At 45.6% G+C, this 16,370-nt stretch overlaps 1 protein-coding gene across 1 annotated transcript in view; it reads left to right on the top strand.

Moving 5' to 3' along the window:
• Positions 1-2,575: 2,575 nt before the first annotated feature.
• phf21b (PHD finger protein 21B) overlaps positions 2,576-16,370 on the top strand; it is a 94,405-nt gene continuing 80,610 nt past the window's right edge. Inside the window, exon 1 of the mRNA XM_075472330.1 lies at positions 2,576-2,908. Coding sequence (XP_075328445.1) covers positions 2,855-2,908 — 54 coding nt within the window. The 5' untranslated portion in view covers positions 2,576-2,854. The remainder of the gene's footprint in view (positions 2,909-16,370) is intronic.

Genomic DNA, 16,370 nt, shown 5'->3' with positions numbered 1-16,370 from the left:
TTTTGTTTTGCCCTGATGTTTTGTGCAAAGTCTGAGTGTTTTGATGCTGAAAACGGTATTTTCTGTCTTTTGTGGCATCCAGCTTGAACATCCAATAAATAAATGATCGCTCGTTTTTTTGCCTGAGGCTGTGGACAATGAGCTCGCCTGTGTTATCTTATACATTCAGTAAACTCAATCATTTTTAGGAGTATAAAAGGAGTAAATCAGTACCTGCTTGTTTCCTATAAGAAGGTTATTTGCACAATTTATGATAACATCAGTGGACGAGAGCTTTGTGGGTCAAAAAGATGAAATATTAAAGGAACAAACTCGTAATCGCATTAAATGGGCGGTCATCCTTCAGTCAGAAGGTTGCTGGTTGTGTCAAAGTGTTGCCCCAGAATCAGTTTCACACCAGTTGCTTTGGAAGAAATCTTATGAATTTATGCAGATAAATACACAACAAAAACATATGAATTATGAGATTCATATGTTGAATGAAACTACATGGTCAGTTTTTTTTTTTAAATCCTCTGAATTGATCAGTTTTATTCTTTGAAAATGACGTTTCTACATGTTTCTAAAATACTGTCATGTGTTTTGTTTACAGTGTAAAAACCAATGATGCCACGATGCTGGATTCTGGTGCAGAATGCACATCAATGCATGTTTATATTCATGAATAAATGTAGATGTTTTAGACGAATCTAACTAACGCTGATGCCCCAGTTTGTTCATGTTCATTGTGGCTATAACACACAGAGACAGAGCAGAACTGGAGAGGCAGACGCGTCACAGCTCTGCATTGATGTGATATTGCCTCAGGATCCTTTACATCACTTTCATCTATGACCTCAGATCCCAAAAAGGCCCACAAGCTGCTGTGTGGTGTGACGTACAGCAAACAGAGAAAGAACGCAGATATTCAGTAAGTTGCTGCTGCGAGCTGCCGGTCCAAAAAGGATCCCACCTGTAATGCACCTGTTAGTTTTAGGGTGATAAAGCAGTCCTGTGAAAATGGGAATGTTTAGCCAGTTCCAGCCAAGTGTTTCTGCCATGGGTTACATAATGTGGAGCTGTCTGCTTTCCCCTCCAGTGGGCACGGTTTTTTGTAGCCTGACGCACTTCACCATACACTGTGAAAAACAGACGAAAATAGTCATCTGCTGACTGTCTGATATGAAACCAGTGCATGAGTGCTTCAAAGTGAAAGGAACAAGAATGTAATCGCTTTCTTTCATCCGTACTAAGACTATACTTTTAGTTAGATAGTTCGATTCATTCCTTGTTGTCAGCGTGCTGGTGCTCTTCCTGAAAAAACATCCAGAATCACATAGATATTAGGCCTCAAAATCCAGTGTCTGATCGGATTTGAACGGTCTGCGTCCGGCTCCGCCCTGGTCTAACTATGGTCACTTCCAGCTCCAAATGGACCAACATGCTGATGGTTTAAATGTCCAACTTGAGGCTTCAGAACATAGACTGTGTTAAATATAATCTCCCCTCCACATTCTTCTTCTACAGCACTCAGCTCAGCACAGCTGTCAGTCATGGCATCACGACCCCTTTTATGTCATCAAAAATCTCTTTTTGAAAACCGGACACATGAACATACATCAGCAGGATCGGAACCATCAACAAAAGTAGAAGATGTCTTTGAGAAAAATTCATTTTAAGTGCTTGAATTATTTTAGTTTAGCCAGTGGTGCATTATGGAGGGGGTGGAGCGTATGACCTACAATGTAACCAGTCACCAGGGGGCCAGGGAGATGATTTTGTTTAATTTTTCCTAAACCTTTTGGTATTTGTGGTAGAAACTACAAAATCACCACTCTTGGAATGTCACTTTCACCCAACCATCCACAGTCCATGACTGCTTGTCTTTAGCCCACTGTTTTCTTCTCTTTAGGATATAGTGATGGTTTAGGTTTGGTTTGACATAACTGACGTAGCTTTTTCTTGAAAACAACTCCGAATTTCCTGTAATTCTTAACACATCCAATTTATTTAAATTTTCAGGTGGATAGAAGGAAGCTTAAAGCACCAAAAGAGTGTGGTGATATGCCTTAATACTGTTGTGAATAAGGTTTTTACGGAAGAGTATTAGGGCCAGGCATAAGGAAAAATAATAATATTTTGCCTGTCGAGATTAAAGTCAACATTAATAAAGTATAATTGATTGATTGATTGATTGATGTCGCGAATAAAGTCGAAAATGTCGAGAATAAAGATTTCGACTTTATTCGCGACAGGCAAAATATAAATATTTTTTCTTATGCCTGGCCCTAATACTCTTCCGTAGGTTTTAATCCGACCTCTATGATATCCATTTATTTTCACAGTTGTGCTTTGTTGTTTCTACAGGTGAAAAAAGTCGACTTTTTAATGAGAAGTCCTGCTCACTGTGCTCTGTGGCTGGCCCTGCTCAGTGCGCATGCCCAGTCAGGGGGGGGGTCTGCTCGCTCTGCTCCATCCGGGAACTTCAGAATTACCATTGACAGCCGAAGCGCAACTTTTCCCCAGGCAAAGTGAAATCAAGCCGCGGACTCGGACAAAATATAGTCCTCGATTTTTAACTTAAAATTACCGAAAGTAAAGCCATCCCGCCTCCCGGTGGGACCCCTCGACGTTCGGTTGTATCCCGGGGAGCATCCATCCGAGGACTAAGGCCCTCCTGCCGGGTTTGGAGCACTTTTGGAGACGGGCGGAAAGTGGGTGATGAGTCCTAGCCTGTAAAAGAAGCGAGAACTTGCTTTGCAGCCTGAGTAGTTCTTCTTTCAATTGTTATTGTCGCTTTAAAAAATCTTTAATTCACTTAAACTTCGTCTCGGCCGCATCGAAAGTGGGAGAAAAGTGCTTTTTCGACCGGAACATGGAACTACAAGGCCTTCAAGAGGCGCTGAAAGTAGAAATCCAATGTCATCAGGTAAATGAAACATCGTGTTATTCTGCCCTTATTGGTGTTTGAGCAAGTGCGAGCAGGAGGGAGAAATGCGAAGGGATGAGGGGTGAACACTCCGAGGGGGAGAACTATGCGACATGTCGGTCGTAATGTCCGCCGGAACCACGGCGTCCGCTTCCAAGTCCGATGATTAAGTGCACTTTTAGCGGTACTTTGGCTCGTTGTCGAGGCTCTTTTCTCCGAGAAATTTTGAGTGAAAATGCGACGGTGCCGTGAGGCGATCAGGACGCGACCTGAATATTTATGAGGTGCTACAAACTGGAGCTATCACCGCCGCTTTGTTCCTCCCTTAAACTTAAGACACTTTTCCAATTCGCTCCTCCATCGCTAACCAAACTAGTTGCTGAGCCGAAGCCCGGGGAAAGGTGGATTTTTCCCGGCAGCCTCTTGGCTAGCCGGGCAGGAGGGTTGGGGAGTGAGCAGAAACTTTATCAGCATAAATCTGCTCCGGTTTTGTCGGTTAACGCCAGCAGCTCCCACCGACCAGAGCCCGGCTGCGTTTTAATTAGCCCCGCCGTGACTTCACTGTGGGCAACTTTCATTGTTGTGTCCAATAAAACAAGAACCAGGTCGTTTAATTGTGTGATGGGAGACAGCTGCTGAGGGACACATGTTCTTCCCGGCAGGCTTTGGGGGGCTGTTTTTTGTCGTTTCTGAGCCCATTGTGGACGCTTTCCTCCGGGCACGGCTGTCCGTAAGTGGGCCCCGTGCTCGTCGTGCTCTGCGGGGAAGAGCCGGTTCTCATCACATCGCTCAAAGTTGTGTAATGTTGAAAAATGTTAGCGTCCATTTTGAGTGGGTCGACATGTTTCTGGAGAGTGGGGATAGTGGCTAATAAAGGAACAGCAAGGCTAACTATCCTGCTCGCACTTTTCGGGAACATGTTGGCTGTAGTTTCACCGACTGAACCGGTTCAAAGTTGCCTTTTTTAGCCCCTTTTTTCTACAACCATTACACAACCCGGTTTTGTTACTTTCCACTTAGTCTCCTGGTATTATTTCTTCTCGGCCACGTGATCAGATGGAAGCATCTGATTCGCTCATAATTACGCTTTCACTTTTTTTTTCATGGCTACCAAACGGTGTCCTACGCTAACTTTGGGGCGGCTCGGTGGTGAGAGTGTAGCCGGGGGAAGGCAGAGGCTGGGCGGATGCCGGAGGAGGCTGAGCGGCGGTGTTCAGCACCGCGGCCAGCTCCTCCGGCTGTCCCAGCAACTTCCACACATTACCAAGCGGAATTCAAGCCCGTGTTCACGCATCCACCCATTTTTTTTATGGCGTTTATCTGAATATTTAGCTTCCTGTTTTTCTTCTTCTTGACTTTAATCGATCGCCTTTCTTGTGGAATGCAGCTTTAAGCTGTTAGCTTTGATTTGTTGTGTGAAACTTGCCTAGAAAGCCAACCCATCGGCAGCTCCTAACAGATAACCCAGTTTTCTTTCTTTCTTTAAACCAGGATGCTGATGTTAAAACTGAATCCCTGTTGTTTGTATTTTCTTCTTCTTCTTCTCTCAGTTTGGTAGTGGAAGCTTCCATTTTGAGTGAGAAAAGGGGGGTGGTTAGTTCCCCCTTCTACAACATGGAGAGGAAAAAAGTCTGCAGAGTTTAATGCAGGAGGTGGAGGAGGGGGGATGGGCCCCATTCATGCCTAACATTACCATTTTGATTGCTTTGATGCTGTTTTTGGTTTGGATGGAGGGGGGAGGGGTGGAAGAAAGGCAGAAAGCCCAGTCAGCACTGACTGCTCGGCCACGTCTGTAATCACTACACACTTCTACTGATCTCACATACATGAGCTGCTGTTTTCCTTTTCAATTTTCAGCTTCGACTCTCTGAGCTCGAGCAGCTTCTGGGTGTCACATTTTTTATTAAAACAGCTCAGTCATGATGAGGAGCAGAGAGAACTCCAACGTGTCTATGGTGCAGTGGAGCACACTTAATAATACTGGAGTCGACCAAAGAAAAAGTTGGTTTTCTTTGAGTATTTTAGTTTAATAGGACTGAAAACAACTCCAATTCTTTCTGTGTGACGCCTCCAAACCCCCACATTTCTTCCCATTTTGTGTATCCTCGACTCCTCCGCTGGGATATTTAACTGAGACGGCTTTGCTTCACATCCCCTGAACATGAACTGTGACACAGCTGCATTATCTCAGCTTTTTGTTTACACCTTATGGATGCAGGTGTGTGCACAGCTGTAAAAGAGGGCGTCCCTTCATCATGTGGATGCTCCTGAATTGTTGTTTTTTACAGAAATTAAATGAAGTGATGCTCCTGTTATTGGATTCTGTTGATTTAAATTGTAATTTTTGCTATCAAATATATATATATATATATATATTAGCAGAGCTGGGTGATGTAGTACTACATGCATAAGAATAATACTATTATATTTAGAATACATCAACATATCTTGGATCTAACGTATAAATAGTCTGAATGTAAAGGGACATTTTAGGTGGTAGGGCTGTGAATATTTAGGTGTCACATGACTCTTGAGGTCACAATTAATTGAATTTAATCAGGAACTGAGTGGCTTCAGAAGTTATTTCATCTCTTTCTTTCTCCACTTGAGATCATTACATTTCCTAACGTCCACCTTTGATAAAGCGAGCTTGGGTTTCTCAGGAGGTGATCATGGTGTCTGGTTCCTGCGTTAACGCCTAATTTCAACGTTCTTTGTCGCCATTGGTGGTGATGTCTGTGGGTGGAGATTAGAGTTTAACCAACTCCACCTCAGCCAGCAGCTGACCTTCAGGCCAAACAAACTTCACTTTAGAGAATATATCAACCGCTGATCTTTTGATGATACCATATATGTATGGTTTATTTAATCAAACAGGCTTGGATTGTCCATCAGGTTCTTCATAGCAAACATGTGAAATGAAACGGGAAGTATAGTGTTGAATAACCATTGAACTATCTTTAGGAAATGGTTAATGATCATAAAGCAGGTGATGCATGTTTGCACTGTTCTACTTAAGCTCTGTAAAGTACGTCCAGCTTCTCAGAAACATGGTAGTCTCATGCTGCTGCTCAGCTGTAGACGAACAGGTGATGGATGCCAGCAAGGTGGTGCACAGTGGCAGTCGAGATATTTGTGCTGACTTTTATTTGACCAACTTTTTCCTGAAATTGGTTGTATTAGCTGCTAAATTTCTTGCACTCCATATCCACCGACCGTATGCCCAGATTTAGCCACAGCTAATGCTAACTTCATCCCAATCAGTGTGGAAGCCCAGAGAGATGCGTGCAGGTCAGCGTTCCCTGACAGAAGAAAGTAGCTTTCTCCAGTCTGTGAATCAGTTGCACTGCACTGAGGGAGGGGCGTCTGACAGCCAGGGCAACCTGCTGCAGCGCAGAAACACCCCCAGTACTGCCAGTCATGTCTTAAAGTGTGAGCTTTTCTTGGTCATTTCTTCCATCCCTGCTATAGATCATGAGTAACAAGTATCCAGACGGGATTTAAATTGGATTTAATCCACTCCCATCTGTTGTATTTTAGCTAATGTTAGCTAAAAAATGTATGTGGTGGCATGTATATAATGTGTTGAGCAGAAACAAACGGCTCAAAGCATTCAGCATTAAATCAGTGGTGTCCGGGTGGTGTCTGTAAAATCCTCCACATGAAACCTCCTCACACGCTGCCCTCTGAGCTGCTCGTATCCTCCAACACGTTGCACCTGAATCGGTTAGTTTTCCTCTCCTGCTGATGTTCGTCTTGTGACAGTTTTTGGTCATTTTTCTATGATTCAACCGTGAGCTGTTGGAAATGTAGAAATAATCATTTCTTGAATGCTTCTGGTCGTCCTAAACGGAAGAAAAGGGTGACAGACATTCGTCTGCTTGACCTTGAGTTTCTCTGAGCAAATATTAGCTCTGGTAACTGAGATCGGGTTTAATTTTGCCGAGTTGCAGATGGGAGTTTTCTTCCCGAGAGGAACCAAATGTGGGTAAAAACTCGGTGACGGTTTGGTGTTGAACTCGAGGTGCATCCTGTTTATCGGCTGCTCTGATGGATGGAAATGCAAATGAAGAATGATTAGAAAAATGCGAATAGATTAACTATGGGAGCACAGAATAGATGAGCTGCGTTCACGTGTGTGACATCAGTTTTAAGCCCCCTGTCGTCCGTCTGAATCTAAACCCACCACCTTCTGCCTTGATGAATAGCTCCATTGATTCTCCCTCTTTCTGCTCCACTTGCTCTCTGTTGCGTCACCGGGTTTCACGGCCTCCGTCAGGTGGAGGTGAGCGCTTTTGGGCGACTTCGCCCTCCTCAGATCAAGGTGAATGTGTGGATTTATCTCTGAGTGGACTGTTTGATTCACACGTTGGTGGAGCAGAGAGTTTCTGTTCTGCAGAAGTTAAAACAAGCAGCTCCTCCACTTAAAGCCTTTCAGAAGCAGCATCTGTAACCATGGATACGCCTGCTTCTTAGGCTGGCTGTGTAAACGTCATTAAGCTTTTTGAAGTTTCACAGAGACAGACGATGAAGAGGCAGCGCCTCTTCTTAATTTAAAGTAAATGTTTTAATGAGAGCTGTGGCGTTTCTGGATGGTTGGATAAGCAGGACTGAGGCGTGTTTAAAGGTCATGACTAATGTCGTGTGTCCTGATTGCTTACGCTTCCACACAGAGGGGACGTGCTGTTGCTGGAGGGTTAGATGGAGCGAAGAGTTGAGTAAGAAGTGGGTAAACCGTGAGAAAGAAGCAGACTTTAACTCGGCCTGAAGAGCAAATCTCATGTATCAGGAACTGGTTTTGGCTCCGCTCATGTTGGACTCTCAGCTGCTTCACTTACTTTCTTCCAGCTGCTTTGAGACGGCAGCCACGGCAGAAAGGAGGTTACTCTCTCTCTCACGCTGCCTGCTTTACGTAAAGTGATCCTGACCTTATTTAGGAAGTGTTTTAATGATGCATGATGCTGCGTCCTGCTCTGTTCTGGCTTGTGTGACTTATTCAGACCTACTCTGAGCTTTCACTTCAGTTATTTACAGCGATGAATCTCCAAGTTACTCGTACAGATGTAAATATTCCAGAAGAAAAGGATAAACTTCAGAATCTGTGCTCATGGTGTACAGATATTAGTGAACCCCTGATCCAGCAGCCTGTAGCAGCAGGAAGCTGAAGTAATGGTTTGCTGTGGGACGTCATCAGTCTCTCTCATGGTTGAGGAGGAATCTCGGCCCACTCTTCTCTCCAGCTGCTTCAGCTAATTGAGGTCTGCAGCTTTGGTTTCTGCACAGCTCTCTGAAGGTCCCACCACAAAGTTTCTCTGACCTTGGGGTGACCTTTAACCTTTAACATGCTAACTGAGGCCTGCAGAGTCTGAGATGTAGCTCTTGGCTTTCTGACCTTGGGGTGACCTTTAAAGCTGCCGTCGGCAACTTTTTTTTTTTAGTTTTATTAGCTTGAACTGTCATGGGATTCTGGAAGTAGAATATTAAATAGGCTGTTTAGGAAAAATCCCGAATTCTGTAGCTCCCTCTGAAGCCTGTAATCGTGTTTGCAAAAATGGAGCGTTCCCGGCTGTTTTTAACCAATCACGTTAGGTTTATTATTTATCTATTATCTGAGCAGAACAGTCACCAACCACGTCTTCCATGCTGAGCGTGAGTCTGCCCCAGCTTGTGTGCGCGCACACTGGTGTGAACTCACGTGCACAACCTCGTCCACAGAGGGGGAGGAACCTGAAAGTTGTATCAGTTCGAATTTTCCGACTTAAGACTCGGAATTTTGAAAACCTGCCGACGGCAGCTTTAACCTTTAACATGCTAACTGAGGCCTGCAGAGTCTGAGATGTAGCTCTTGGGTTTCTGACCTTGGGGTGACCTTTAACCTTTAACATGCTAACTGAGGCCTGCAGAGTCTGAGATGTAGCTCTTGGGTTTCTGACCTTGGGGTGACCTTGCTGGGACGTCCACTCCTGGGCAGATTGACAGCTGTCCTGAATGTTTCCCACTTGTGAATAATCTTTCTCTCTGTAGAACGATGGACTCCAGATAGTTTGGAAATGGCCTCATAAAATCAAGTCGGCTCAGATTCCACTTCATCACTATAAAGTCAAATTGCCGCTCCTGAGTGAACCGGCAGTGTGAATATGAGCTGCTTTAACCCACTTTCTCTGCTTATTCTCCACCTCTTGTTGTTTAGAATACTGTTCACTGTGAAATAATTGGATTACACTGATTTATTCAGGCGTGTGTAACACATGTACGGAGCAGAAACTGAACTGAAGGCCGTTTTCTTTCCTCATGCACCTGCTCAGACCTCAGTGAGGATCAGTCGGGCTGCAGCAGCCTCTGATTGCTGATTAAAGCTCTGCTCTCAGGTCTTCAACAAACCCAGAGGTGTTCATTTTAGTTTTAATGTGGTACGCATCACTCAGCGGGGGTCAGAGGTCAACCCATGCTGCGTAAGCCGCACGCCGCCATCCGTACATCAAACAGCTGTCTGTCCTCGGCGAACGGAAACAGAACCGCGTGAATCCCAGGACGGCTCATTACGGACTCCTGCTTTCTGTGGGACTAATCCGAGCCCATCCATGAACAACCTGCACTTTGTCTGTGAGAACAGTGAAGAAGCTGTAATGATCCGTTCTGTGGCAGCTCTGCAGCCACTCACATTATCGGGCTAAACTTCTTCTTCTTCAGTTTATTTAAAGCAAAGATGATCAGAAAGCAGCTGACAACACGCCCCATCGGCTCGCACCAGTCTGTGATCGCTCTGCGATGAACTGGACACCTGGCCGGTCGCCCCAGTGCATGCTGGGATACGCTGCAGTCCCGTCACTCTGAGCAGGGACACAACCAGACGCTCGTTGGTTCTCCTTGTGTTTTCCTGAATGATTGACAGCTCCATCCTCCAATCAGAAGTCTCAGTGTCTTCGGCTCCTCCTATGTGAGGCTTTCCTGCTCAGTTTGGAGCTTTTCAACAGTTGGGTTCTGGGCCTGAAACAGCAGCTGAGGGAACAGGATGACTTACTATCTGTCCGGGAAGAAAATTGGACTGTCGAGCTCTCAGATGTCAAGAAAAATGTCATCTTGTGTCATCTAACCGTTCCACCTTTCAGCTCAAACTGGCCTCCTCTGATTGGCCCATCAGAGCTCTTGTTTCCTCATCATCATGCCATCATTCTCAGAGGAGTAGAGATCTGCCCCCCCCCCCCCCCCCCCTCATTTTCTCTTCTTTACATGCAGACTGGTTTTAATCAGCTCTGCTTTAATTAAGAGCAACACGGCAGGAAACCCGGCGATGACTCCTCCTCAGGGAGGTCTGCCTCCAGCCTCACTTTTTACCACCCATTCAGTGTGTCTGGGACGTCGGCTGTTACCCCCCCAGCTGAAGCTTTAAAGGAGCAGTCTGGTGTTTTTCAATGATTACACAGGTTTTTAATTCAGAACATGTCAGAGATCAGATGCAGGACTATGTCTCATATGAGAAATGTAGCCCTGGTTGTGATGTCAGAGGGTAGAAAATTAGAACCACAACCATTTGAGAATGAGGGGGGTAGAAGAGGAGGAAAATGCATAAAAGCATGAAAAGAAAGAAACATGGATGCATAAAAACAAGTAAAAATGATGCACTAAATGAAAAGAAGTAAATGTAGAAAACATGACTAATAATCCGAACTAATGTGGATTCTGTTTATATGAAAATAACAATGAGACGATATCGGAGAAGAAAGATGAACATAAACGTATAAAGAGGTAAATAAACACAAAGTTAAGTACACTGTAAATAAAATCCATTTACAATGAGAAACGTTATAGTAAATCAATAAAAAATAAATATTGGTGGACGGCTCGCGGCCTTCGAACTGGGCCTTCGGACGGCTCGCGGCCTTCGAACTGGGCCTGGCTGGTGTTGTCCTGCAGCTGCGGCCGGTCTGTGCAGCTGCTCCTCCTTACCCGACGGCAAACGCTGATTTCCAGAGAGTTGCACTAAAGTGCTGATGTAGCTGAGCTGGCAGGCGGCGGGGGCAGAGAGGCTGCGATGGATTAAGCCGTGCTGACGGCCGCCGCCGTCCGTCCGTCATGTTTCTGCGCACGCCGGCCGTATGGATGGAGACGCAGCAGAAAAGTGCTGCACAGCTCACACATCCTGGCTTTTTAAATGAGATCTGCTGCAGTCTGTGGGCATGTGCTGACATTTCCCATGTGCAGGGGGTGGTGGTGGGGGGCACGTGGGGGGGGGGGCGCAGCAGCCGCTGGACTCCTGGACGCAGCACATGAGCACGTTGTAATCTGGGCCACTGCCACGTTAGCTCTCCCTCAGATGCTGGAACAGCTGCAGGTACACTCAGAAGGAAATGTTGGGAGCTGTGTGGTTAAAGTGAGGAGTCTGTTCTCTCCGCAGGAGGAAACGCTTTCTGTGCTTCACTTTGTTCTGGTGGGCGGCGCCAAAGACTCGTTTTATATCAGCGCCATCACACCTGATTCATGGAGCTCACTTTCTTTCTTTTTTTGGTTTCAGTCTCACACTTTGATGCAGCTCACACTCCTCAGCACATTAAAGGCATTAAAATGTGCTCTACACCTCAGTAGCTCTGCCGTGCACTTCTTTGAAATAATACATGATGCAAAACCCTACAGACGTCTCTGAAGCAAACAGAGACGTCTGTAGGGTTAGCAGCGAGGCTAAAGACCGCAGCATAATGTGTTCATCGGGTGCGGACGGGATATCTGACATGTTAAAATACCCCAAACCTGTGGAGAAGCATGCGTATGAGGTAAAAAGCTGATGTGATGAAGGCGTGGACACAGCTGAGCGGGATTATTACTGAGACTGAGGATCCTCCAGTGTTAAAGGCTTGGGTTCATCTCAGGTTCATATGTCCACACAGCTGACGTTCAGATCAATAACGAACTGACCTGATCTGACACTTGTGATCAGATGGGAACACCCATGATGTTCTGTGTATCTGTTATTATTATCGTTATTATTACACAATATTGATATTATATGCCATTAAACATGGCTTCTTTTATTAATCCCACTGTAATTTGAAACATTTACTTTGCTTTTCAAACATTTTCTCACCTTTTAGTGAATCTTTCTTTTAAACTTACAGCTTCTAAGTGTAAATATTGTCTTATTTCTGCCTTAAATCATTACGTATCCTCTTTCCGACAGATTTGAAATAGTTTTTGTTGAAATGAATTTCTGTAAGTATCTTCAGTTACGTTGCATACTTCCTCTGAGAGGTTTTCGGTTGTAGATGACTCCACCCGTGTGTCTGAGAGGTTTTCGGTTGTAGATGACTCCACCCTTGTGTCCGAGAGGTTTTCGGTTGTAGATGACTCCACCCTTGTGTCTGAGAGGTTTTCGGTTGTAGATGACTCCACCCGTGTGTCCGAGAGGTTTTCGGTTGTAGATGACTCCACCCGTGTGTCTGAGAGGTTTTCGGGTTGTAGATGACTCCACCCGTGTGTCCGAGAGGTTTTCGGGTTGTAGATGACTCCACCCGTGTGTCCGAGAGGTTTTCGGTTGTAGATGACTCCACCCGTGTGTCCGAGAGGTTTTCGGTTGTAGATGACTCCACCCGTGTGTCTGAGAGGTTTTCGGTTGTAGATGACTCCACCCGTGTGTCCGAGAGGTTTTCGGTTGTAGATGACTCCACCCGTGTGTCCGAGAGGTTTTCGGTTGTAGATGACTCCACCCGTGTGTCCGAGAGGTTTTCGGTTGTAGATGACTCCACCCTTGTGTGTGAGAGGTTTTCGGGTTGTAGATGACTCCACCCGTGTGTCTGAGAGGTTTTTCGGTTGTGGATGACTCCACCCGTGTGTCTGAGAGGGTTTCGGTTGTAGATGACTCCACCCTTGTGTCTGAGAGGTTTTTCGGTTGTAGATGACTCCACCCGTGTGTCTGAGAGGTTTTTCGGTTCTGCAGTTTTGCGTGTTGCAGGTGGAAACCTCCGTCAGCTCCATCAGCCAGTCTCATTCTTCCTTCAGGGAACAACACGGTCCTGTGGCTCGGACTGTCCTCCTCAGGGCGCCGTGGAAATCTTTGTAATAATTCAGTTGTGAGCGGAGGTTTGTTTGTGTGACGGAGACAAAGTGCCTCTTTTGCTTCGGTGTTTGTTTGCCGAGGCGAGCCGTCTCCTTCCCTTTGTGGTGTTCTCAGCACGAGTCTGTGTCATCGCTCAATTTCACACCAGCCTGAAGATAATTGTTGCAGTTTCATGGACATTAATGTGTTTTCACTGTTGGTGGAAAACTATTAAATATCATCCAGAAGCAAGCTGCTGAACGGGTCAAAAGTTCCATTTTATTCTCTGTAAATCCAACACAATGATGGCCTGAGGCAACACCTTTCTATGTTCATCACGATGCAGGAGGACACACAGCTGCAACATGTTTGATTAGAACCCGAAGAACAACCCACTTTCATAATAACGGGCATTTAATTGAGAGAAATCTTGTTTTTTGGACTGATTTATGCTCTTGAGACTCAACCCAACACAACAAAGCAGTGTGAAGTCATAAAAGCTCACACTTTTTAAAGGGAATTCAAGCTACAGAGAGACAGCTGATCACTGCAACACTGAAAGCACATCCAGCTTGTGTTAAGATGATCAAATGTACGCAAGTTGTTCCAAAGACAAGTTAAAGTAGTTAAAATGCTGAGTTCCGAGCTCGGCCTTTTCACAGTGGTTAAATAACCTGATAATTTGAGCGTGTTTAATCAGTATTCAGTCCTGAGTCGGATGACTCTGCTGTAGTCACTGGTACTTATCGGCTCTGGCTCCGATCAGCGTTGATGGGAACTCCTGATTCGGTTAGGATGCTACAGGAATGCACACGGCTCGCTTTTCTTTACAGAAGCAAACTTTTATCTATTTTAACGTGTTACATGAAGGCTCTGAAACTGACGGCAACAGCTTGTGGACAAAAACCAGACGAGATTGATCAATTTTGCCTCTGTAAGACAGCTGGAAGCGGAGTTTCCTTACTTACTGGGATTAGTGGAGTTTGGCGTCGGGGTGAATCTACTTTACCCCCTGGCCCGTCACAGGGGAGGTCATCCTCTGATTAAAAGCCCCAGCCCCTCCTTGATGCCCCTGATAATATTATCAAGTGTGATAGTAGAGAAAGTTCTGCTTCTTTAGGGGAAAATGTGTTTCTGTGACTGGAAACGAGATTAAAACAGGATCTAGTGTTTCTGAATGTGGTTGGCTGGGTACCGCCCGATTTCGAGGTTCTTTGGTGCTGGTTCTTTGGTGCTGGTCCGGTCTCGATATTACCGCCTGATTTAGAGGTTCTTTGGTGCTGGTCCGTTGGTGCTGGTCCGTTGGTGCTGGTCCGGTCTGCAGTTAGTGAGCAGTTTCATGTTGTGCTCTGGTGGATTTTCTTGCTCCTGCCCGGTTCTGGACAGCAGTGCTGCTGTAAACTTGGGGTCAGTTCCAGCCGTAAGCATTGCTTTGAATAACCTTTATTGAGGGAACGGTTTCTGTGCACACAGGAAGTGTTTGGGCCCGGTTGAGCGGCGCAGCGAGCTGCAGGACTCATTGATTTCCTGTCTCTCGGCTCGCCCTCATTCCCAGGCCTCTCTTAATGAACTTCCTCCTCAGCTCAGCAGCACTTCTATCTCCTTCCTCTGCTCCGTGTCCCAGTTGTCCTCGCAGAGCTTCTCCACAAACCGTCCGTGGGTCCGAGTCGGTTCTTAATCTGAGGGTGGGGGGGGTCAGAAAGGTTCCACTGGTCCCAGCCGTCCATCGGTAACGTCTTTCTGAAGCACATTCCTCAGCCCGTATGCGCTGCTGCGCTCATGCACAAGAGATTAAAGTTGAGTTCCGGTTTGCCTTATCTGTCAGTCAGAGAGCAGGGTCGGCTCCGGTTGGTCCGGAGATGAAAACTAAATGTCGTCATCTCGTTGCTCTGATTCCCGTCTTGGTTTCCTCTTGAGTTGATGTAAATGCTCCGTCGTGCTGGTTGGTTATGTTGAAGGATTAGCTGATGGGATTAAACGGCCGCTCCGACAGTAACCCTGCAGGTCACGACTTATGTAACGCCGAGTTAAAGTCCCGCTGATGGAAACATCCAGCATCCTGTGGTCTGCTGATGGGAAATGAGTGATTCAGCTTTCTCTCATCGTTCACATTGGATATGAAATATCTCTGCTTTACTTCGACAGCTCCTGAGTTTCAGGTGAATAATCTGTGAAAATCTCAACATTTATATCTGGTCTTTGCTGAGAATAAAAGTCAGATGAACTGACAGAAAATCAATGATTCAACAGTGAGTGAGTTTAGGGTTAATTTGCACTGACATTGAGCTGATTTTGACTTTTTACGAATGGATTGCTGCTGATTGGTGGATGCTGTGTACCATGTGATAACAATGTCACGTGGCTGTAAAACTAACAGGTTCTCTATGTTTCCATTCAGAGCTGAGAGCTGGATCTCTGTTTGGGGTTCATTTTGGTGCAGTTGGGCCTCCGTACCTCCTGAAAAGGGTGAATTTTTCTCAAAAAGACTCCGGATGAACCCACAGTTTCACAGCTGGTTAGGCCCTAAAACTATTGATCTGAAGCATTTTGTCAGAATATCTTCACACACAGCTGCTCAGTGTAAAAGGCTCAGAAGGTTTACTTTCTCCTTACATTACCTGGTTTCACAGGAACGTTCCTGTCGCACACGTACGAGTTGACACAGGCTGTGTTCGAAACCGCCTACTACATACTACATACTTGCAAACGGCATACTCATCGATCAGACAGTATGCAGAGCGTTTACACACAGTGCACTTTGCTCCTGCCCGAGCCGAAATCAGCCGGCCTGAAGCTGATTTCGCTTATGCTCTAAACTCTGTAAACTTTATCAACATTTGAAACATTTTCAGGCGAGAAAGTAGTCGTTTAGATCCCCAACGTGTTGAAAATCTGACAAAATACCGGCTATTTACAATTTTGTTCCAACGAATTCGCCGCTACTAAAGCTAGCCGCAGTGAGCAACGCACTTCCGATTATTTTCACAAAATGAACCTACGCTCGTTGTAGCTAGCTTGAAACTGCCGTTTTGACATGAAATGACGATCGGCGACGTCAAGTTACGTTGCATCTTGGGTAGTTTAAGTATGAGTAGTAACCTCATGATGCATACCCAACATTTCGGCGAATCTAGTATGCATCCGGGAACTTAAAAAAAGTTAAAGTTAGTATGAGTAGTAGGAGAAGTAGGCGGTTTCAAACACAGCCACAGACTCTGTCTGTTATCCAGGATGAACAAAACAAGATAAAAAAAAGGGGATTTCGCCAGCGTTTGCCCCCTTAAATGAGTTGCTTGGATGATGTGAGACCACCATAAAGTGTGAAATGTTGTGCTAACAGCCCGTCTGCATGCAGCCTGACCTTCAGAACGGACTCTGACCCCCTGAACAGGAAGTGAGGTCGTTGGGTTCGTTGCGACCGACTCTTTGATCAGA

This window comes from Odontesthes bonariensis, chromosome 8, assembly GCF_027942865.1.
Source record: "Odontesthes bonariensis isolate fOdoBon6 chromosome 8, fOdoBon6.hap1, whole genome shotgun sequence".
NCBI lineage: Eukaryota > Metazoa > Chordata > Actinopteri > Atheriniformes > Atherinopsidae > Odontesthes > Odontesthes bonariensis.
The sequence above is the reverse complement of the archived record's forward strand: the minus strand, read 5'-3'. Positions and strand labels throughout refer to the sequence as shown.